This window comes from Marmota monax, unplaced genomic scaffold, assembly GCF_021218885.2.
Source record: "Marmota monax isolate L192 unplaced genomic scaffold, Marmota_monax_Labrador192_F-V1.1 WCK01_AAM20220418_F8-fsc00120, whole genome shotgun sequence".
Lineage (NCBI taxonomy): Eukaryota > Metazoa > Chordata > Mammalia > Rodentia > Sciuridae > Marmota > Marmota monax.
In genome coordinates, this window is record NW_026694424.1 from 10,801 (window position 1) to 35,162 (window position 24,362).

General features: G+C 35.4%; 1 protein-coding gene across 2 annotated transcripts in view; it reads right to left on the bottom strand.

Moving 5' to 3' along the window:
- Positions 1-220: 220 nt before the first annotated feature.
- The window catches only part of C9 (complement C9), a 50,775-nt gene continuing 26,633 nt past the window's right edge, over positions 221-24,362 (bottom strand). Inside the window, exons 6-11 of one of the 2 annotated variants that reach the window (XM_046468296.2) lie at positions 21,899-22,162; positions 18,071-18,311; positions 15,569-15,709; positions 14,138-14,316; positions 3,372-3,600; positions 221-741 (exon numbers count right to left, since the gene is read on the bottom strand). In XM_046468296.2, coding sequence (XP_046324252.1) covers positions 3,373-3,600; positions 14,138-14,316; positions 15,569-15,709; positions 18,071-18,311; positions 21,899-22,162 — 1,053 coding nt within the window. In that variant the 3' untranslated portion in view covers positions 221-741; position 3,372. Of the gene's footprint in view, positions 742-3,360; positions 3,601-14,137; positions 14,317-15,568; positions 15,710-18,070; positions 18,312-21,898; positions 22,163-24,362 lie in introns of both variants that reach the window. The other variant, XM_046468295.2, reaches the window with a different exon arrangement.

Consider the following 24,362-nt stretch of genomic DNA (forward strand, 5'->3'; position numbering starts at 1 on the left):
TAAAAATTAGCTTCTTAGGGAGGTAACCTTACTTTACACAGCTAATAAGGGTAGGTATTAAATTGTACCATATTGTTTTCTAGATTTTTTTTTGTTTTGCTGTAAAATCATGGTTTTACATGATTTACTCAAACAATTTTTGGTTACAAGTACAACACACTTTTTTCCCTTGGACACGTAGAGTTAAGTTGGAGAGCTAAGACTAATAAGAACAGAGTACTATAGTGTCGTAGGTGTTTAATATTTACCAAATGAGTGCATGTACATATAAAAGAATAACCAAACAAAACAACTACATAAATAAGAGCTAAATTGCATGGTACAGACTTGCGGTAATTGAACTGGTGGAATATATTAATCATACAAAGCAGTTTGGCAATTACTTTAAAGTCTTTTAAACAAAGATTCTGTTTTTAATTTAATTTTGTTTTATTAGCAAGAGATTGGCATTGCCTGTGGGAAAAAGCAGTGTTGGCATATTTCACTGCTGATTTTTCATTAGGGAATACAAAATGGAAACATTAGAGGGGTTTAAGAGGGAGGCAAAGGCATCATAGACGTAAGACAGAAGAGACTTCAGAGGTTGATAGGATTTTCATGAAGCATGTGGCTTTTTACTTAGCAGCAAGGATTATCTCCATGGGTACGATCTTAAATTGGAAAGTCCTGGTGTTTTTTCTTCCATGTGAGCCCAGGGAAGCCAACAGCTCTATTGTTTAGATGGGAGAGGGGCTGTCAATCCTAGAAGAAACAACAAAAGATTTATCACATCTTAATGATCAATAAGACTTCAAGTTTAGGTTCGCCCACCGATTCCATCCCCTTTTCTTGTTACGCCATGATGTGCCACAGCCTCTAGATGATGTGTAGAGGGGGCTATTCACCTTGTGAGGGAGAGTCAATACAATAAGTGTTGGAGCAGCAAGGGGAAAGATTTTTCAGGGTGCATAAACAGATTCTACAGATTCCTGTAGAAACTGGAGAAAGCTTCATCAGAGATGCTAATTGGCCTGGGTTCAGAATAGAGGTGTTCTTACCTGGCCAGAGGTCAGAATAACCAGTGGGGTATAAAACAGAAAAAAAGAACAATTCTCAGGCAGGATCCACTAGGGAGGTTCTGATTTAATTGGCTTGATGGACATCTGTTTGGTTTTTTTGTTTTCATTTTTTTTTCCTTTTAAAAGAAACTAACCAGGAAAATATAATGAATTTGAGAACATTGGTCTCTAATGAATAGAAACACAAAAGGTGAATGAAAGAAGGGAAAGTTGAATTAGTACAGAGAAGAGAAAGTTGGATCAGTCCAGGGTTAGTAAGTGGTATGCAAAATGAAAGATGATGTGTTAGGTGTTTCAATTTCACCATAAGAGTAGGTCCGGTTTAACTTGGAAACTGGAACTTAAAATTCTACAGGAAAATGACTACCTGGAAGAGAGCCACCTCATGGGAAAAAATCTATGTGAGATATTTCACCCTGGTCTAATGTCTCAGCAGGACCTGGGGGACCATCCTGGGTCAGGTGTGAAATGTCAACCAGAAAATATTATATATTGGAGGCGGGAACTTGATTTTCTTTATCCAAGAACACAATATATAGAATCTAAATCAAGCAATTTACATAAAAAAATGGTATAAAACTGATGAAAACAACAGGACCTCCTAAAAGCAAATTAACCTTTGGAACATCTCCATTTGCCAGGGTAGAGTGGATTCCCACAGGAAATAATTTCCACCAACGATTAACCATATAATATAAAATCACCAAGTACTTAAGGGAAAAAAAATGCCTCCAGAGTGAGTAATGCTGTGGTAGACTTAGCAGAGAATTACACTGCAGAATCACACACACAGGAGGAATCGTAGAGAGACTTCCATGTGAACATGCTTACCATGTTCAAGAGATCAAGAGATACAGGTAGGGAAATAACACAGTGGCTTGGAAAGGGGAAACAGATTTGAAAAAAAGAACCAAATTGAAATTTTAGAAAAATGATATAAAAAAATTCTCAATAGGTCAGTTAAATAGTTGGAAAATTAGAAGCTAGGATGAAATAAATCATAGAGAAAGTATCAGAATATTCCACATAAAGAGAAACAGATTGACAATATAAGAGTACCAAACAACAGAGATTTGGGGGGGAGTATAAATGCTTACAGGAATGAAAAACACTGAATTGACACTGTAGATAAATGAGAGACAGAGTTAACCTATATTTATAAATCAATAATCTTAAAATATAACTTTAATCCTAATATGCATTTTGTCACCCTACCAATGAGTTTCTAAGCATGTGTGCTAGGACTGCAAAAATTATTACAAGTTTTATTGTAAGAGATGAATGTGTGGTTAAATGACAAATTTGAGGCTGTGAATCTTTGTTTTAGAAAACTGCATAATTGTTTTAGAAATTTTGTTGCAGGAAACTGTTCGTTCAATCAAACCATGTGAGCTACGATTGCTATGGGAAGTTAATCTTACTAGCAAATCCTATGATGACTAACTCTTGTACTAATAATAACAATAGATAATTTCACTTATCTATTACCCTAATGAAAGACAAAGAAGACCCTCTTAGTATGTGAAATATAGCTAATGTTATTCCTCTTTGTTAAAAAAAATCAACAATTCTACATAATTAGCTTTAAAATGCAATGTAGAATCTTAGCTTTCTTTAACAATATCTTTACTAAAGTTAGAAATAAAAATCTAGCAAATTCCATTTATTTAAAGCTTTTAAAATATAAAACAATATCATTTTTTGTTGACACATATATATTTAGTACCAGTTCAAAAATATGGACTAGAAGGACACATACCAATTTTAATTAAAGTGCCTCCATCTGAGCAGTAGGAAAGAAGAATAGCAGCAGGACTCGTAGGGTGGGGGGAGATTGGATACTAAGAATTCTACTGAGTGTCTCATTAAAAGTAATTCTGAAGCATATGTTTATGTCCACTGCTGCAGACAAGTACATACATCTATGCACAGTGTACAACTTACACATAAAACTATATGTAATATATATTTAACATCTCTTAATTCTAGATGGTAAGTATCTGAATGTTTGCTATGTCTATGTAAACTTCTCATATAAGTATTTTTATAATTGAAAGCAATGCAAAGCAATGCGATAACTATCATTTACTTTTTGTTTGTGTTTCTGTTAAAATACATGAGGTAAAACATGGGAAAATGACATAAAAAGCCTGGTTTGTCTATTTTCACTATTTATTACTCAATTTTTAATTCACTAATTTTGATCCTCTATTTATATGGAGAATGCTAACACAGAGGTTTAATGCAGATTAATTCAAATTAAAATAACCCCAAAGTAAATATTTTGCCCTTAATAACTTACGTTGTTCTCACCCTAAAATGGTCTTTGTTTGTTGATTTCACAGGCAAGTCCCTTAAATGTGAGGGGACAGGAACACAGGCACTGTCCGTCCAGCAGAATCTCGGTTCCTCCATTTTGGCATGGGCGGCATTTTTTTACACTGAATTCATTGATGTAGTCTTCAATGGCTCTCTCCAAATTTTGTTTCTTTACATGTGCGTCTTTTATTTGCACAGGAATCAGATTGTATATAGGTGACAACTGCAAGAAAGCAACACATTTACTTTTAGGTTTTTATTTTTGTTGTTGTTGTTTTGTTTTTTACACAGAAGATTGTAAAATATTCAATTGTTTATTTTCTGATTCATTAAGACTATTTTGAATGCTTATTTTTGCCAGATATGGAGTTTAACTTTTAAGACTATACTAATGATCAAAACTAGTCCTGAGGTCTGCTATCAGAGAGGTCACATTATAGAGGTAAGGAGACTAATTACTAATCATACAGATAAATTTGAAATGGAAACTGTGATAGGTGTTACCAAGAACAGTGATATGTGTTTTAAAAATGAACTACTATGGGATTTAAATTTGGAGTTTGATAATTGTTTTTGTTGTTGTTTTTCCCTCTTCCCCCTCCCAGAAAGTAGTCAAGTGCTTGCTACTTCTTGGCTAAGAAAAGGTTTGTGTGCCCTCGAAAGTCCAGATATCCTTTCTTGACTGTTTTGTCTAAAGGCCTGAAATCATTGAGAAATTTTCACTGAGGGAAGGAGTGGGGCAAGAATGCCATGAAGGAAAAAATTCCTCCAGACTTGGAGGGTCTCAAGCAGTGGGAGACTGTAACTAGATCTCTCATGGCTATTTGGGGAGGTAAAAGGACCTGTGGAGTGTCCCTAAGGAAGGTGTGTATGAAGAAGGGAGATTCAGGCTTGACAATGATTCCAAGAAGAAGCCTAGCAAAGAGGGCTTAGAAACTCTTGACTTATAACTCCTTCTTGAAGAAGGAGGTTATCAAGGTGAACAATGCATAGGAAGGTCACACTCCCCTTTTCTGTGCAGGTGTTTCAGGATCCTTGTACTAATTTAGGTGACAAGGAAAGACTTTCCTGAACCTCATCCAATAAATGAAGGGATGAATTTTCCAGCAACCTGGATGGACAGAAGTTTAATGTCGGTTTTAACTAGATGTTAAGACAATGAAGTAGAATGACTTATCTTGCACACTTTAATTCCTGGAGTAGGATATATAGTTGCTACAGCAGAATCAGGAAAGTCTTTCCATATTTTCCAGAAAATGACTATTGAGCTGAAGTTGGAAGTTATCAAAGTATTTCAAGCACATGATACAGAATTTAAGTCTTTATGCAGAGGAGGGTTGAGATGATGTTGGTCAAAGGGTACAAAGTTAAATAGGAGAAATAAGTCTATGAGATCTATTGAACCACATGGTCACTATATAAAATAAAGTTCTCTGTAGTATGCTGGTTTTAAGTCCTTTGGGTATAGACTGAGGAGAAGGATAGCTAGGTCAAATGGTGGTTCCATTCCCAATTTTCCAAGAAATTTCCATACTGCTTTCCATATTGACTGCACCAATTTGCAGTCCCACCAGCAATGTATGAGTGTACCTTTTTCCCCACATCCTCACCAACACTTATTGTTGTTTGTCTTCATAATAGCTGCCATTCTAACTGGAGTGAGATGAAATCTTAAAATAGTTTTGATTTGCATTTCTCTAATTGCTAGTGATGATGAACATTTGTTCATATATTTGTTGATTTATTGTATATCATCTTCTGAGAAGGGTCTGTTCAGGTCCTTGACCCATTTATTGACTTAAAAATAGCATATTACAGGGACACAGCCACATCCATGTTTATAGCAGCACAATTCACAATAGCTAAACTGTGGAACCAACCTAGATGCCCTTCAATAGATTAATGGATTTTAAAAAATATGGCATATATACACAATGGAATATTACTCAGCAATAAAAGAGAATAAAATCATGGCATTTGCAGGTAAATGGATGGAGTTATAGAAGATAATATTAAGTGAAGTTAGCCAATCCCCAAAAACCAAATGCTGAATATTTTCTCTGATATAAGGAGCCTGATTCATAGTGGGATAGGGAGGGGGAGCATGGGAGGAATAGACAAACTCTAGATAGGGCATAAGGTTGAGAGATGAAGGGAGGAGGCATAGGGTTAGAAATGATGGTGGGATAGGATGGACATTATTATTCAAAGTACATGTATGAAGACACAAATTGGTGTGAATATACTTTGCATACAACCAGAGACATGAAAAATTGTGCCCTATATGTGTAATAAGAATTGTAATGCATTCTGCTGTCATATGTAAATTTAAAAAATAATTAAAAAATAAAGTTCTCATAGTGGAGAAATTATAGCATATGTAGTGAAACTTGGATATAGTTATGCATCACTTAGTTATGGGGTCACATTCTGAGAAAAGCAGCTGGATGATTGTGTGTCCCTTGAAACAGCTATTGGGGTTGCCAATCTCTGTGTTATCAGACTTCGAACAGCTACCAAATATAAACAGTCTTTCAAATAATGATATCCACATAAGCGAGGGATAAGAGACAAGACGAAATTTTATCAGAGAACAGAAATTGTTTTTAAACTAGCACACCTGAAATAAGGAAACGACTAGAAATGTTAGAACTTGATTTTATAGTACACAAATTCATGGATTGTTTAAATACCAGACGTGACACAACTGAAGCAAACGTAATGAAATGGAATACAAATCAGAAGAAAATATTGAAAATAAAGCACAGAGAGACAAAGGGATGGGAAATGCAGGAAGAGTGTGAGATAAGTGATAGAGTGAGAAGGTCAGAGAGTCATATAATTTGAGTCCCCCAAAGACAGAAAAGTACAGAATATTAAAGAAGCAATGTTCGAAGGGCTAACAACTGTGAATATTCCAAACCTGGTGAAAAGGTTGCAAATGAAAACCCAGGTTCAAATTTTCTTCAAACTTAATTACATCACAGCAAAACTGCTAAAAAGTAAAGATAATTAAGGAAATCTTAAAAGCAGTTTAACAAAATGCCTAAGTATTTTGAAGGTAGACTGACATTTAACTTTGTATAATTAGTAACACGATAAAAATCAAATAGAAAATCCCATGAAGAAAATAAACCCCTATGATGGGCTAACAGACTTGACATAGCCAAAGAAATAATTAGCAAGCCTGATAAAAGGTTGAAAGAAAATTTCCAAACTATAACACAGAGGTAAATGTTGGAGGGACAAAACTAGCCCACAAAAGAGGGTCCAAGAGCTTTGGGGCCATATTGAAGGACCTAACACAGGTTATTATTGGAGAACTATAGAAAAGGAAGGATGGGGAGTATAAGTATGTCAGAAGAACTATTTAAAGAGATAAATGGTCAACTATATTTCAAAGCTAATTAAATACATTAAATTCTAGAGTTCAGAAACTGTGGGAACTTCAAGAATCATCATCATCATCATCATCATTGGAGTATATGCATATCACATCCAAGCTACTATACACTCAAGATTAAGATGAAATCTTAAAGGTAACCAAAATAAGAGGAAATGCTAATATAGAAGATTAAAGGAAAGCATTAGTGCACACTACTCATGCAAAAATTTTACGAGGGCTGGGGCTATGAGTCAGTGGCAGAGCACTTGCCTACATATGGGGCCCTGGGCCCTAGGTTCAATCTCCAACACCCCATAAACAAACAGACAAACAAAAAAAAATCCCAGATTTCTTTCTTCCTCGAAATGAGAACCTGGTGATGTCTCTTCTTTCAACTTCTACTCAGCATAACACTGGAGGTCCTATGCAATCCAATAAGGCAAGAAAAAGAAATAAAACCCAAAAAGATTGGAAAGGAATACATAAACCACCGTTATTTCAGAGGACATGTTTAACTAAACATATATTTGCATATATTTCTGGTGAAAATGCAAGTATTCTAGAAAAGAATTTGGATGTTTCTGATATAACCTTATATAAATATACATACCATATGATCAAGAATCTTTTCCTAAAGTTATGGAAAAATATTCATAAAAACCCATATTCAAATGTTTGTTATGGTTTTATTCATAATCTCATGAATGCATACACAAACACAACTGGAATCAACCCCAGTGTTCTCCAGTAGGTAACTAGAAAAACAAACTATGTTCCATGCATACCATGGAATATATGCATTGCAATATACATAAAAAGGATGTACACATAAGTAATATCTACCTTTAAATATCAAATCACATTAAACAGGTTTCAATATACCATTGACTCATAAATGGGATATAAAATCACATTGTATGAGTTCATATTTGCTACTGTAATTCTGATGAAAACTGACAACCATAAGAATGTATACTAAGATATCACTAACAATATAATATTTATTTCATTTGTATTTTTTAATTGTATTAGAAAAAGTGTGCTAGAACAGAGACCTATTCTCTATATTCACTGTTTTAGCCTATTACCAAAAAATAAAAAGCTAGTACATAACAAATGCCTAATAAGTACTTGTTGAAAATAAAGTAACAAAGGTCATCATATTTGATTTTTAATAGTCTAGCTAAAATCTGAGGATGTAGGAAGATTAAAAATAGAAAGACTGGAGAAATTATTCTGTGTATATACCAACAAAGAGGTAGCTAGCAAAGCTAGGTAACTATCAAGATAGAAATTAAGGCAGAAAATATTATCAACAATAAAGAAGCACAGGTGATTGATCAGGAAGTAATAATGTTGTATAGAGATATAGATATCTTAGTATTTTCTATGTAAACAATCATTCTCTGAGACAGACAGTTTTACTTCTTCCTTTGTAGTCTTTTTGCATTTTATTATTTTTCTTACTTCAATGTGCTGACTACAAAACCTCAATGTCATTGTTAACTGGAAAGGAAGAGAGTGGTTATCTATTGTTTATTTTTTATCTTAGAACAGATGCAATATTTTACTAAGTATGATGTTAGCTGTTATATTTCATAGATGGTATTTACTTGTTCAAATGCCCACAAAACCCTCCAAATTGACCATTAGAAATGAAATAAATACTAAAAAAAAGACCACTAGAATGGCTAAAATAATAGTGACAATATTACGTGTTGGGGAGAAATTAGAAAAAAATTGAGAAGCCTAAACAAATAGAGAGATATTTAATATTCATAGACTAGAAGATTCAACATTTTAAGATGTAGGCTCTCATGAACCTGATTTATGGATTATTCGAAATTCCAATCAAAATCTGGATATCGTATTTTTGGTTGAAATTGCCAAGCCAATTTATAAAACTTAGATAATTCCCAAATTGTCAAGACCTTCTGACGAAGATAAAGGTGGAAGGCTTTGCTCCTCTGTACCTCCAGACAAAAAGTTATATTACTTAGGACAGTGTGATATTAACTGTACAGATTCTAAAACTAGACACTTGGAAACCCGACTAAAGATGAAAACTGTCCTGTATAGTCTTAAAACAAATAACAATCTTTTAAATAGATTGTTCTTGGACAATGAAATATTTATAGAGAAAAAAATTTAAATGACTTTTAAAATTAAATCATAAACTCCAGGTTGATTATAGATCTAAATGTAAATATAAATGCAATATACCTATGGAAAGTCATTACACACACACACACACACTATATGTGTGTATATATATGTGTGTGTATGTATGTGTCTATGTATATATACATAGACACATATATACATATATATACATAGACACATATTATCAGTATGATATATTGTGTGTATATATATATATGTGTATATATATATATATATATATATATATATATATATATATATAAAACCAGAGTACTATAAACATATGTGATAGTCTGATAATATATATGTGTTTAATGCATATGTATATGTATATTTGTATATGTGTGGAACTTAATGAGATGATTCTATCTCAAAATAAAAGTTAAGTCTGTGGTCACAGTGGCTCAGGAAACTGAGACTGGAAAATCACAAGTTCAAAGCCAGCCTCAGCAATTTAAAGATACCCTAAGCAACTTAACGAGACACTTAATCAAAATAAAAAATAAGAAGAGTTGCAGATGTAGGTTAGTGGTTAATGCCCCTGATTTTAATCCCAAGTACCAACAAAAGAAAAAATAATAAATAAAGGACTGGGGATGGAGCTCAGTGGCCAAGTGCCCTGGGTTAAATTTCCAGTTCCTCAAAAAAGAAAAAAAGCCAACTCCTCCTAACCTTAACCTACTTGAAGTCTAAATGAAGAGACATTTGACACTAAAACTTACCAGTCTAGATCAAAATTATCTAAGTCTAAGAAAAGTCTGAGGGACTTGCACATATTGGAGGAGACAAGACAACTAAGTACAATGTGAGACCCTGGATTGGAATTGGAACAGAAAAAGTAGAGATTAAGCGGAAATTTTGTACTATGTGAGTGAAGTGTATGGTTTATATAGTTAGTATTAATTTTCTGATTTTGATAATTTTACTATGCTTATGTAGATTGTTAACATTAGGGGTTTTTGGAAGGATGACATCTGTCAATTCTCTACTATTTTACAACATTACTGCTGATACTATTTGTGCATTTTTATGTAGTAAGTCTAAAATTACTTCAAGAAAGACAAAAGAGGGTCTCTGTCATTAAAAAAGTCACTAAAAGGGTGAAAAAATCTTAAGTTGGACAAGATATTTGCAACAATTCTAAGTGAGAATAGGCTCATATACAGAAAATACCAAGAATTTTGACAAAGTCAACACTACTGTCCACCAGTGTAGTCTTTCATGAAGTAGTAGACAGAATTTAGAATTCAACTATGTTATATTTATTCAGAAGAAAGTTACCTCTTGCCATACTGCTACATTGGCACAAACAATGTGGTCAAGTTATTTTTGATTTTTTTTGAGAAAAAAAGAGATTATCTTGTTTTACTCTTCAAAGAAAAGTCAAGGCCAGATAATCTAAGATACAGGAAGAGAGGGTCATGGAGGAAATACAACTTGGATAAAACATATAAACAGTGTTCAGAGAGATAAAGATGAAGGACATCCAATAGCAGTGGTTTCAGAAAACCCTCAAACCCTGAGGCCAAATATTACACCAGTAGACAAAAAAAATAATTAAAATGTACTTCTTGAAATTTCTCTGCAAAGCTACATGTTTCTTTTCTGTTAAACTTTGGCCTTCTATCAAGTAGAAAAAGTTTTAATTTTTCTCCCATGCCAGCTAACTTTCTTTCCTTTCTACCATTTGTAGATATATTTTAAGTGGACACAATTTATCATGAAACTTGTTAAAATACAAATAAATGAACAACATGGTTTAAGTGTAAGTACATTCGAATTTCTTTTAGGCATCCAAAACAATTAATCTGTATATACCAAAATGTAGTTTCTTCATTTTTTATCCCTGTGGAAGACAGAAATGATTTTCACTCTATGATTATAGTTGTAAAAACTATCACAGAACACTGGGAAGACAGCCTTTTAATATGGATGCTCTTTAACACCCAGTGTACATTCACACCACTGAGCAACAATGGTTGGTTCATTTGTTCATTATTGCCTCATATTACTCCAGAAAGAGCTCATGTCTCTTACCATATACACAGGTAAAATTGGGCAAAAGAAACTGGAGAAGGACTGGAAACAACAAAGGCAGGATGGAGGCAAAGCAACACAAATGAACAAATTCTGTGTCAGGAGGATCCTTCCTTTTGAAACAGATGAGGCACAAATTTGTCTATATTTTTTAGTGCATTGAGGAAGACACAACTGAATTTAATGATCCCATGAACAGAAGAAAACCCATCTGACTTACAAGAGAAACAAAATGAAATTAAAGAGTAATCTTTCCTGTGAGTTCTCATAAAGGGAACACTGTATTATGTAACATCCTTTCAGAAAATAAATTTCTGGGCTACATAATTTTGTTTCTAATAATGCGGAAACAAAACTTTATAGGAAGCCTGCAGACTGCATTGTAGCTTTACCAAGCTTGCTGTTATTGTTCTAGAGGAAATCATAAACTTTATATCTCCCAGGCAATCTGTAACAAATATTTCTCTCCGCTGACATTTTTTGTAACTAGTTTGTAGCCATAGGTTTAAGAGGAAACCAAAATTTGGCTATTCAGTTGAAATAAAATGTACCACATTTGTGTTAACATTCAGGTAAGTAGCAATGGGATTAATAAACTATTGTGAAAATCAAAGTCTATGAGAAAAGGAAATTCTGAAAAAATGGTCCAGCCTATGTCCTCTGCATGGAGAGAGGCCAGGGAAAAATTCCTGGGTTGGACTAAGACATTGGGAGATTGAAAACCACAGGTTCTACTTATAGAGTATTGCCATAGTTACTTTAGTGCAGAAAGAATTATAGATATCGATATATCATCATCATCATTATCATTATTGAGTATTTTATTTGGAAAATCTCAGTAATATATGCACACAGCATTTTACTAAGAGTAATATAACTTCCTGGTCTTTTCTCTAAGATAACTGCTTCATAAATACTTAGGTAGATGATTTAATTTGTTTCAGAGGATTAAACATAAGCCAATTAATAGTTTGGAGTGGGTAGGGAGAGATTCTATCAATTCTTCAATTCTTTAAATAATTAAATAGGAGGAATAATTATTTTAATATTAGGACCATTCCCATAACACATCATCTGCAAATAATAGGTACATTTAAAGGTACCAAAGAATGAATTAGCAATTATAACTGTGTTACTACCTACTGGATATAGTAACCAATTAATCATAGAGTCACTTCTACATTTATGAGAACAAAATGACCTGGAATCTGTTTCACGAACAAACTTAATTATATCTCACACTTTCTCAGGAATTTAAAAGTCACACCAAGTCAATAAAAACCAAAATAGTATAGTGTTTTCTGAAATTTCTCTACAAGAAGATGAACTTAAAAAAAGTGGTCTACAGGGCACTAACTAGAGCTGCCCTGACCTTGGGTAGAACATGGATATAAAAAGGCCAGGCTTTCAATTTATGAGGAAGGAAATGAACAAACAGTGAAGATAGTAGGCCTGCTCATCTAAAATCTGAGTAAGCAGCCACTCCTAAAAATGGGAACCCTGCATTCTGCCCCCAGCCAGTGACAGTGTCAAGTGAGTTGATCAAAGTCTGGGAATAGCTCTCAGAAATTCAGTAGTAAAATTTCAGCAGATGCTTTATTTACTTGAGATTTTAAGAATTTGCTCTAGAATGTAGTGGACTATTATTAAGACCTCCCTGAAGAACAATCTTGGGTCATCTGTTCAAGAAGAGTTGAACTTGGTCTGAAGAGATGAGAAAATAAGCCCCTTTGGATGACCATCTTGATGTAAATATCCATCTGGGTCGCCAATTCTTTACTCATTTAAAATCTTCCAACATAAATTTATTTTCCTAAGTTCAAGGTAATGAATTTAAATAAAATTTAAATATAATAGAATAAAAGGGGCTTCTGATTTTATTTTTATATGGAGAGATGCTAATTCAGCTGACTGTTTCTTCCTCTTTGTTCTAGTTTGAAATAAACATTTGAAAACTAATAGATACATTTGTACATCTATGAACAGCTGTATTTTTATAACCTAAGGGGAAAATTAATTGAAAATTTTCGGTTTCTGAGTTTTTTTTTTACATAAATGAAATAAATTTGGTGATTCCACTCACACTTTATAGACAACAAAATGGATTGAGGAAATAAAATTCTCCAATAATTAGTGCTAGAAAAAATGTCAACATTTCTGTAAATCAGGTTAATCAAATGAAGTAGAGGGCAAAGATAAATTTGATCTGAGGGTTGAAATTTATAAAGACAGAAAATTTGAAGCTATTGAAAGGAAGTAGAAAAACCACTTTCTAATCATATCAGGAACAAAAGAAGAAGTAAATGCACATGCATGTGCGCGCGCGGGCACACACACACACACACACACACTCCCACCCACCACACCCATTTTGATTAGTTTGGGAAGAGAGAGATGAGGTTAACTAACATTAGCATTTATATCTTTACAACAGAACAGGATTTATTGTTCTTAGGAATAAACACAAGACTGAACTCCTAAAGGTTTATAAGTTGAACACTGTTACAGTCAAGGTTGAGGCAGAGTGAGCCTCTAGTCCTGGCTACTCAGGAGGTTGAGGCAAGAAGATCTCGAGCTCAGGAATTTGAGATCAGTGTGGGCAACATCATAGGACTTTGATTCAAAAATGAGAGAGGGAGAGGGAGAAGGAGGGGGAGGGGGAGGGAGGGGAGGAGGGAGAAGGGGAAGGGAGAAAGAAAGAAAGAGGGAGAAAGGTAAGGGTTCCCTGACTACAAAAATTGCTTTCCCTTGCTCTCATTTTCTTGGAGAACTTCTGAACATTTCTCTCATGACAACTCTCCATAAATGAGCTGTTCCGTGGTCATGTGATGCCAAGAGAAGGCAAGTGTCAATCACGGACAGACAGCAAAATAATAAACTATTTTTTTGGTGCCTAGTTTGTCTGTGCTATAAACTGAATACAGAAAATCTTATTTAAAAATCTTATTTAAAACATGGAAGTCTGAAGAATTCAGTGTTGTAGAAGTTAGAAGCAGCATACATCTAACAAGGGACAGACAGGAATTCAGACTGTCTGTCATGCCTCTCTCCAGGATGACATGCGTGTGTTTGAAGACCCACATCTCTTTCTCCTGGAATCACCTGTTCACCTGAGCCAACTGTAACATTTAATTTAAAAAATGACATAATCTATTTGAAAGCAAATATCCCTTACTTTTTGACTAATGAGCACCGGAGCATCACTCAGGGAAGAGGCCCAATTTTCAAAGTCAGTCACATCGATGGTTTTGGCTCCTTTGAGAAGCTTTTGTTTCAGTTCAAATGCAGATTTCCTTGTTCCTCCTCTTATGAAAGAAATAACATCATCTATAAGGTTGTCGCTGGTGATGTTTACTGAGGAGAGAAGGAGAGCTTGAGGAGGAGCATTTGGAATCCTGTGAACGAGTACATGCCTGGACTCCTTCCAAGCATTTCTATGCATTAGCTAATTAGTATATAGACTTTAATCATCTTTGAATGATGATTGACTTCAATCATCTTTCTTTAAAAAAAAATAAAAATGGTACTGATGATCTAGATCCATTAATTCACAGCTCATCACATTACATATATACACATGAGAACTTTACATGATTTTGGGTGCATTATGTATTTTTGTTTCAAACACACCTTCATAACTGCATTTTGTATAGTCTTGCTTTAAACAATGTTAATATTAAAATGAAACTGAAGAGTCTAAAACAGAGTAATGCAGAAAGCAAACTTTCTTTCAACCCCAGAATCCTACCTGTCTCTCCCTCAATCTCCCTATAGATGGGAGCACTTTTAACAAAGCTGTGTGAGTCTTATAGAGTTGCAAAGTTTAGAACTAAAAAGAAATTGTAAGATGTTCTTGTTTATCCTCCCTCATTTTTATGGATTAAAAACATCTGACACTTGGAGAGGTAGAATGACCTGCCCAAGATTACACAGTTAGTTCCAGGGCCAAATATAGAAATGACCGCATGTGCTTTGAAAATATCAGGCTTGCCCCCTTAAATCTTCTTACTACCAGTTGTTCCTCTAAAGATAAATCTCAAGCATTTATACTCTAAAAATGTCCTCAGTCACTTCTGAATCGAGTGAGAGTTGAGAATTCCATCACCTCTCATATCTGTAAATCTGCTAACAATAAATAACAGAGAGTAATATTTACACTAAAGGTATTTGCAACTTCAAAAAGTTGTGCACTATTTTGATGTTGAATGGATTATGGATTTCAAGTCCAGTAGAAAGTGCATTTGGGGAGATGGTTCTAGCCTTCTTTACTGATGTTAAAACCTTTTATTAAATTGTTGGGGGAGTGCTTAAAGAAATTTTCTACCACTGGTTCTCTAGCATTGCCCCTACAAATACAGAAATATACATTATGTTCAGTGTGAATGACACCCTCTAGACCTGTGCACTGCACAAAGGGACAGTGACAAATGCATATCCATGGGTCATTATGTTTATAGTGGTTCAGAAACCACTGTAAAGGTAAAATGGTACTTGAGTACTTTTAGTTTTCTAAATAAAGAAGGTAAACAATAAAAAAGGCTCATTGTGAAAGAGCAGTGTTCTTTTCTCTGGCTTTCTTAAACCTAGTAAGTTTGGCCATACTTACCAGTTTTACCATGATGGTTCTTTAAACAATCAGTTTTATTAATTTGTGCCGAGACTTCGAGTCCTTCGGAAGTTCCAGGGGTATGTAGAGAGAAATCCAGATTATACCCAAGGCATCTCTTTATGTCTTCTAGTTCAACATCTGTTTTATGTATTTATTTGAAAATTATTACATAATGTCTATCAACATCACAAATAAATCCTAATTTTGCTATGCTGTTCTGTAAGAAATGTACTAACTTAGGTTCCTGGACATCATTACTTCACTCAAATGCAGTCATTCCTTCACATCTGATGTGCTTTGTTCTTGTATTAGAATCTTGTAGCCTCCCTTTTGACTTTACTCGTCAACTTAGCAGAGAAGGACATACTAAGTTTACCACTTTCTTAAAAGGACATGGGTCAGACAGGCAGTTATATTAAAATTCTTTCTAAGACCATGGAAGGGGGACAATGATGTCTAAAATGTATTGAATTCTTTTTTTAAAATTGATTTTATTATTTTTTTAAATGCATGACAACAGTGGAATGCATTACAATCCTTATTACACATGTAGAGCACAATTTTTCATATTTCTTTATATAAAGTATGTTCATGTCAATTTATGTCATTATATATGTACTTTTTTGCATTACGATTTTTAATACACATATATACCATGAGTTTTCATATCTCTGTTTGTATATAAGGTACATGCCTGGACTCATTCCAAGCACTTCTATGCATTAACTAATTTAATCCTCACAAATATTTCTGCTGTACCCCCAATTAGCAAAGAACTTAAGAATTATCAGGTAGCATTCCCTGTGGTCAGGGAAGACGGAGAATAAAAATGGAAAACAATGCCAGAAGTATGGAATTCTAGACTTGCATCCTTGCCCTAACAAGGCTTGAGAACACTGATTCTGAAGGGTGAAAACAGCTAGGACTCCAAAGGACTTAGATTCTCTGCCTCAGCAGTGGACTCTGTCATGCCCAGATGCCCTGGATTGAGGTGGGGATGTGGCTCTTCCCCAGACGCTGGCCCTGGAGCATTGAGGAAGATGACTTCCTAATCTAGGGGACTAGGATTGACCTGAAGATCCTATCTACTAAGGCCAGGAGGGAATTAGAAGTCCGTGGAGTGCTCTGAGTAGTCCAGAATTAAAGATTTCAGCTTATGAAGATTTTTCACCAAAAAAGTAGGGGGAGGGGTGAAAGGCTCTGAAGGTTCTTTATGTTTGGATCATCCCTGCAGAGCTGTTCTCTTCAAATCGCTCAAGAGGCAGTCCTCCCATGCACTTTTCCAGGTGATATCTCTGTTAATATATCTCACCAGGTGGAGCTCCTAGAGACCTCACAGTACTGTGGATTCAATCAATAGTGTAAATCAAACAGCCTCATAGTCCACTACCCCTGGGGAGCCTTCTATCTGCCCAAGACCATCCTCAGACTCATCGACTCTGGCCTTGCCAAGTGTTTTCCATCCATACAGTGTTCACTGGCTGTGGGTGAGTGTCAGGCTGTAGATCACAGTTGCATCCTACTCCTTGCTTGATACTTAACACCTTGACTCGTTGGCCCTGTAGGGTTCTGAGTGGCACTTGCCTCCTAAGAGACACCCAATAATGGTGAAGCTGGAGAGAGATATGCTGGCATCTATCACCTCCTTAAGAAATATTCATACCTAGTCATTATCATTCACAAAATAAAATTAAATTCATTAACATGATCACTATGCATTTACTTTATTTTTAAATTTTATTTTATTTTTTTATGAGATAGGATCTCACTGCCTGTGCTTCCTGAGTATCTGGGACTAGAGGCTCATATTGCTACATGGAGTTCATCAACTTTATTCTTAAAAGGCTTAGATGAACATAGAGGCCAGGGTGGGAACTATGCACAGAGCTCTCCTGTACCTGTGACACACACTGATGATCAATTATGGCCCCTTTTCCACGGTTTCATGTGTGGCCAGAAATCTACTCAACATGGACCTCATGCAAATACCACAATATGGTTAAATTATCATTATATGAGGTAATTCAAATTTCCATTCTTGCTTTAAGATATTTGAGTTATATGATAACATTGTTTCTTTCTTTCCCTCTGGATTAAATTTAGAACAATATTTTCCTTCCAACACTGAAGAATACTTTGGAAGATAATCATCGTGCATAAACTGAACCAGCCTACTAAAGAGGAAATAAATCATGCTTCTACCTTCTTTCACCTTTTGAAAAACATTTCACTAAAAGTAGCATTCCATATAATAGGTATTAAATTGAATTACAATTTGGTATCTCTGTGAGTAGTGTTGCTGCCTAGTGCAAGAGAAATCAAATTATTCGAGGTAGAAGTCAATTTGCTGTTTTATAGGACTTTAGGTGCCAAAAGACAGAAGAGAATTCTCTCAAAGGAGAAGATATTTTAAAGACTTTATCTATTGAAAGAGGTTATCAGAATAATAATATTTACTCAGTATGGCATCTGTAGTCAGAATTATATATCTAGGCATACCTTTCTCCTTCATGGAAGCTTTATTCAAAACATATATGACCTCATAGAGTCCTCCTAGAGACCCGGAGCTGCTGTAGTGGGTTCCATAGGTTTCCAAAAATCCAAAATATTCTCCCTTCTCATAAGTAGTTGGCAGAGCTTTTATGTCATCTAGGAAAGTCGTTGTCAGCATGACATTCCGATTTCTCATCAGAAATCGACCCAGATCAATCACTCCTTTCACTCGCAGAAACATTTTTTCCTTTGTTATATAGGTCAGTCGAGGAAGAGAAATATGAGCTTTATCACAATTACTTCAAGTAAATCACAAAATCTAGAACTTTCACCAGAACTCAGTTTTTAACAGTGTCCATGAGAATAGCTGAACTTAAAATGCCATCAATACCAACTGCCGATGAGAATGTACAGCAACTGGAACTCTCCTACCTTGTTGGTCCAAGTGTAAAATGATAGCACCACTTTGACAATCTGTTTAGCATTTTTCATAAAGTTAAATTCACATCGACCCTACAACTAGCAAGTCTATTTTTTCAAACATACCTATGATCAGTAAATACATTTTTTACAAAAAGACATGTATATGAATTTCATAGCAACATTAGTCCAGAATAGCTTAAAATTGGAAACAGCTCAAGTGCCAATGGACCAAGGAGTTGATGATCAAATTGTAGCATGTTCACACAATGGAATACTAGTCAGCAATAACAAGGAACCAACTATTGACACGTATACTATGTAAGTCTGAAAATATCATTTTGAGTGAAAGAAGTCATACCCAATGGAATTTAGACTGTATGACAACATTTCTATAAAGTTCTAGAACAGGAAAAACTAAGCTATAGTCAGAGAAGTCTGGTCAGTAGTTGTCACTTGATCAGTAGGAAATTGGCTATGAAGGGCATCGTGGAATTTTTTTGTGGTGATGGAAATATTCTGTATCTTGTTTGGAGATATATGTTCTTTATCTTCTTCATGACTTTGAATAAGTATACAATAATCAAAACTTCTGTAACTACACATTTAAATCTTTATATTTATTGCATGTAAATTATACCTAAGTTGATTTTAAAATGTTTAAAATGGAAGGAAATGTATACACTATATATAAAACACAATCTTTGTATTTTGCAGACAAGAAGACATTGACTGAATAACATCAAGTTATTTGCTGCAAATCACACAAATAGTCTGTGACAGCATCTTTACTAAAAACGTAGGTCTATGGTCTCTATGTTCCATCTACTATGTTCTCCCAATCATTAATGACAGATAGGGAAGACAATGTTTTAAACCACAAATCTTAAGCTGGCCTAAACAATTTGAAAGTTGAGTGTTCCCAGGACCAGGAATTATGGCTTAAATTTCTAAGACAAAACTAAGACACTAAACTGTGTGAATCAATGTCTTAGCCTGGCCCAGGCAAAACTAAACTATAATTGACATTCATTATTTTACAGATGGATCTTTTGAGGTTTTGCTGTCATTGTGGGTGTTGAAAACATTTTATTTCTTTTAAAATATGTATCTTGATGTATATGGACATTGCAACAAACTCTGTGTTCCAAAGGGCATTGCCCACGTAACTTAACTTTTGGAGTCAGAGGGTGGGTGGGTCAGCCTCTAACAAAAAAAAATTACAGGAACTTACTCCATATGTTTGAAGTCATAGAATCTCTTCATCTTCTGACTTGCATAATAATTCTTAATGGAGTGCACAAAGATGCACAAAGTGAACTTGGATTCTTTTATGCAGTTGCTAAAACTAGGAAGTCTATTTTAGGATTTGGAGTCAGACATATGATGTTCTTGGGTTCAATATATTTCAAAGATAGGTTTCAGTCATTTCATTCCAAATATGCTGTTTCTCCTTCTGGCTTAAAAAACAACAAAAATTCTCTTGACTTCATTTGCCTGAGTGACTGTAACCCATTTCTTGGTCCTTGTTCAATGCAAAATTCCTTGAAAAAGTTTTCTATACTATTTCCAATTCCCCTCTTCCCAGTTTCTCTTAAGTCTAATTCAATCATGCTGTGCTCTAAGGCAAAACTTCTCTTGTCAAGGTCACAAATGATCTCAATGATCAATTTAAAACTTTTCAGTGACCTGTCTCATGTCACATGGAGAAAAAAAAATCCTTTAAAATGGACTTTGGGACCCATCATGATCTGATTCAAGGGGACCTCTCCAATCTTTCCTCTTCCCAGTGCAATCTGACCAAGTTATCACATTGTATTTTTTCTACCTTAGCCACTTATCTCCAACAATTTCTTCTTCCAAATACATATCCCGCATCTAACTGCTTGGCTATTTCCTCTCCTTCAAATCTTTGCTCAGATTTCATCTCCTCTGTGAGACTTGCCTTGAGCTTTCTTTTTAATACTATCACTTGCTAGGTGCTCCTGATTTCCCCTATGTGACTCTAATTTTCCTTTTTTTTCATAGCACTTATCACTTTCAAAATACTATATAGCTTCTGATATGGTGCGGATGTGAGGTGTCCCTCAAAACACACATGTGTGACAATACAAGAAAGTTTAGAGTGAGATGATTGATCTGATGGGATTAACTGAGTGGTAACTGCCGGTGGGTAGGATGTGGCAGGAGGTGGGTCATTGGGAGCATGGCTTTGGGGTACATATGTGGTGGAGCTGAGCTTAGTCTCTCTCTGCTTCCTGACGTGATGTCTTGAGCTGCTTTCCTGCACACCCCACTTCCACCTCGCCTTCAGCCCCCAGGAATGGAGTCAGCTGCCTATAGACTGATTCCTATGAAACCACGAGCCCCCAAATAAACTTTTCCTCCTTAACATTGCTCCTGTCAGGTATTTTCATCATAGAATTGTAAGATCTGACTAAAACAGCTTTCTTTGTTTGCTGTCATATTTATCAGTTTTGGCCGTCTCCCTCTGCTAAACTTTCAGCTGCACGAGGACAAGAATCTCTGTCACTGTGATTTATAGAAGTATTCTCAGTACCTGGGACAGGGCCTGGCCATATAAATCTACAATTAAGTATTTACTGATAATTTAAAAGATTTCCAACTATACACTTTGGATGGGTATCCATGTGAAAATAGAGGCTATGTACAGGCCCATGCACAACAAGTACACAATTAGGCATAATGTAGACCCCAATAGTGAATTATCATCATTACTGTGATTACTTTAATGTGGGGAAAGGATATCTAAAGAGATGACTGTGATATCATGAAAGGAAGAATGAGCATTTTATCAGCATCATACTGATTACAAAAAAGAACATTTTACATTTCATCATAAAGGTATTGAAACTGACTTTGAAATCTGGCTTAAGTATAAAAACAAACACATTCTCAAAGTCTCATATTAAAGGTGTGATTACAATGTCAGTAGACCAATTTCACGTGCAACATGAAAATTTCCGGGCATCATTACTTTAGAGACACACTTTGTAGTAAGTACTCAGTCATTGTTTTAAGGCATTGAAATGTAGCCAGAATTCCTAAGCACAATCTTTCCTTGTAATTGCGACAGATGTATAAATTGAAAGGTCTGTTACCACAGTTGTCAGTCAAAACGTCTGCTCTGAGTTCTCGTACACACCTCTGCTCATGTCCAGACATCTGCTCCACTAACTACTGTCCAAGATCCCATCAGTTTTCTCCAGTTGGTATCATTCTTCCGGAGATCTGACTACCTATTTGAACACTTGATGTAATTTGTTTTTTTGTTGTTTTGTTTTTCCTCTCTTACCATCTTTATCTGCTCTAAAAACTTACAATTAGAAGAGGGGGCTTGGTTAGTTAGAAATATACCGCATTATATTCTCTATATTACATGTAGGGTCTTACCTTCTTTGAAGAGTATGACAACAATTTCTGATAAGCTTCAGTTTTCAAATATGAAAGTTGAAAACTATTCCTGGTATTTTTGCGATTTGAGGAGTTTGTTTCCTGAGAGGTTTCCTCAACTGCAGCATTTTTAATTGCTTCAGTGAGTGTAAATTTCAGCGAGATATCTGTATTGAAACTTGATGTCTTCTGTTGGAGAATGCTTTTGAATACTTGAATCTCTTCTTCAAAATTTTCGGTTCTCAAATTTTTATCAACTTTGGTCTGTGAGAGCATAACCATGTGTTATTAGAAACAAGATGCAAAACAAAAGCGAGAGAAAAAAATTCAAGCAATTATTAGAAATGTAGTAGAGGAAAGGAGCTGAGAGGGAAGGTGCTGGAGCTAGGTTTCTGGAGTGCAAACACAGGCTTTGTGTCTTTGAGGACATTTCACAGTAATCCCCTCTGTGCTTAGTCAGATTTCTAGTCTGGAAACAGGGATACTCATTCCTAGCCCAAAGGTTGTCATGAGGATTCAGTGAGATAATCCACATGAAGATATAGAATATAACAAGTTGTCAAAAGCTAGTATCTTATTTTTTTTAACTTAACCATTGAGCCATATCCCCAGCTTTTAAAGAAAAAATTATTTTGAGACAGGGTCCCACTAAATATCTTAGGGTCTTGCTAAATGGCTGAGGCCAGCTTTGAACTTGCTATCCTCCTGCCTCAGCTTCCCATGCCACTAGAATTACAGGTGATTGCCACTGTGTCCAGCATCAAAAGCTAACATATTAATAATTAAAAAGCAAGTAGCAGGGCTGGGGTTGTGGCTCACCAGTACAGAGCTCGCCTAGCATGAGCAAGGAAATGGGTTCCATCCTCAGCCCCACATAACAATAAATAAGTAAGTAAGTAAATAAATAAATAAATAAATAAATAAGGGTATTGTGTCCAACTACAACTAAAAATAATATTAAATAAAAAAGCAAGTAGCAGAAGAGATACTTTTATACTCCCATTTGTGGGTAAAAATAAATGAAAGAATTAAGATAACACTCAAAGCTTATGGGCCAAGCACAGCTTAAAGTATTTTACACATTAATGAATTTAAGAAAGGCTAGGACATGAGCCCTGAGCTTCCTTGCTGAGAACCACAGTGGAGTCGGAATGGCCCCTGGCATTTTGCCAATAGTATTGGTTGACAGGTGAGGCATTACCATCCGCCTGGCTGCTACTTTGGAGTTCTCACGCTACTTTGGAGTTCTCCTGGGAATTCCCGGAGAGTTCCCATTGGTTGGGGAAGTACAGGAGGGGATATTTCCGGTTGCTGGTTCCTGGAGGAGCCGCGTGGCGGTCGGCAGATTTCCCAGGAGCATGTGTGAAGTGTGCTGGTAGAGTTCAGAAATAAAGTTTGTTCCTGTTTCAGTGGCTTGTGATTTGTGCCCAGCCAGACTGCGGCACTTCCTGGCTTTGAAAATTGTTCTTCTGAACTTTATTCACTAATCCCTGTCAGAAAAAAAAATGTGGTTTTTTGGTTTTTTTTTTTTTTGCATTTAAAATAACAAGAGCTGGATGTGGTGGCACACATCTATAATCCCTGTGGCTCTGGAGGCTGAGGCAGGAGGATCCCAAGTTTAAAGTCAGCCTCAGCAACATAGTGAGACTTTAAGCAACTTAGAGAGACCCTGTCTCAAAATGTATTTTTTAAAAAGGTTGGGGATGTGGCTCTGTGGTTAAGCACCTTTGGGTTCCATCTCTGGTACCAAAAATAAAACAAAAACAACATCAAAAAACAAGAAAAAAAGTAGGTAAAAACCACAGTACCTGCCTGTACAGGAGAAAACCTGAAGTGGGCATCTAGGGAGGCAGCAGGCTTACTTGTCCTAGCATCATCTTTTTATCATTTGGATGTTTTGATTTTTTAAAAAAACCTCATGTATTTTGCATAAAAAAAAAACCTAAACTAGGGGCTAAGGTTGTGGTTCAGCGGTAGTGCACTTGGCTGGCATGTGTGGGGCACTGGGTTTGATTCTCAGCACCGCATATAAATACATAAATAAAATAAAGGTCTATCAACAACAACAAAAAGAATACACACACACATATAAAAGAAAAACCTAAATTAAAAAAACCTACTTATAAATAAAAGTTTGAATTAAGATATTCTTTGCCAACTTGTCTACAATCAGGTATGGAGGTACTATGGATTGGATATTGTTCAAATGTGCTTCCCAAATTTTCATATGTTGAAATTCAGTCCCCATTGTGAGAATTAAGTGGCAGAAGCATAATCAGAGTATGGTGTTTAGAGAAAGGGCCTTTGGTGATGAGTAAGATCATTACAATGGAGTGCCTAGGATGTGGGCCTTGACCTTGTGCCTCCAGAACTGTGAGGCAAGACATATCTCTCTCTCTTTTTTTAATAACTCACCCATTGTTATGGTTTAGATGTGATTTGTCCCCAAAAGCTCCTGTGTGGA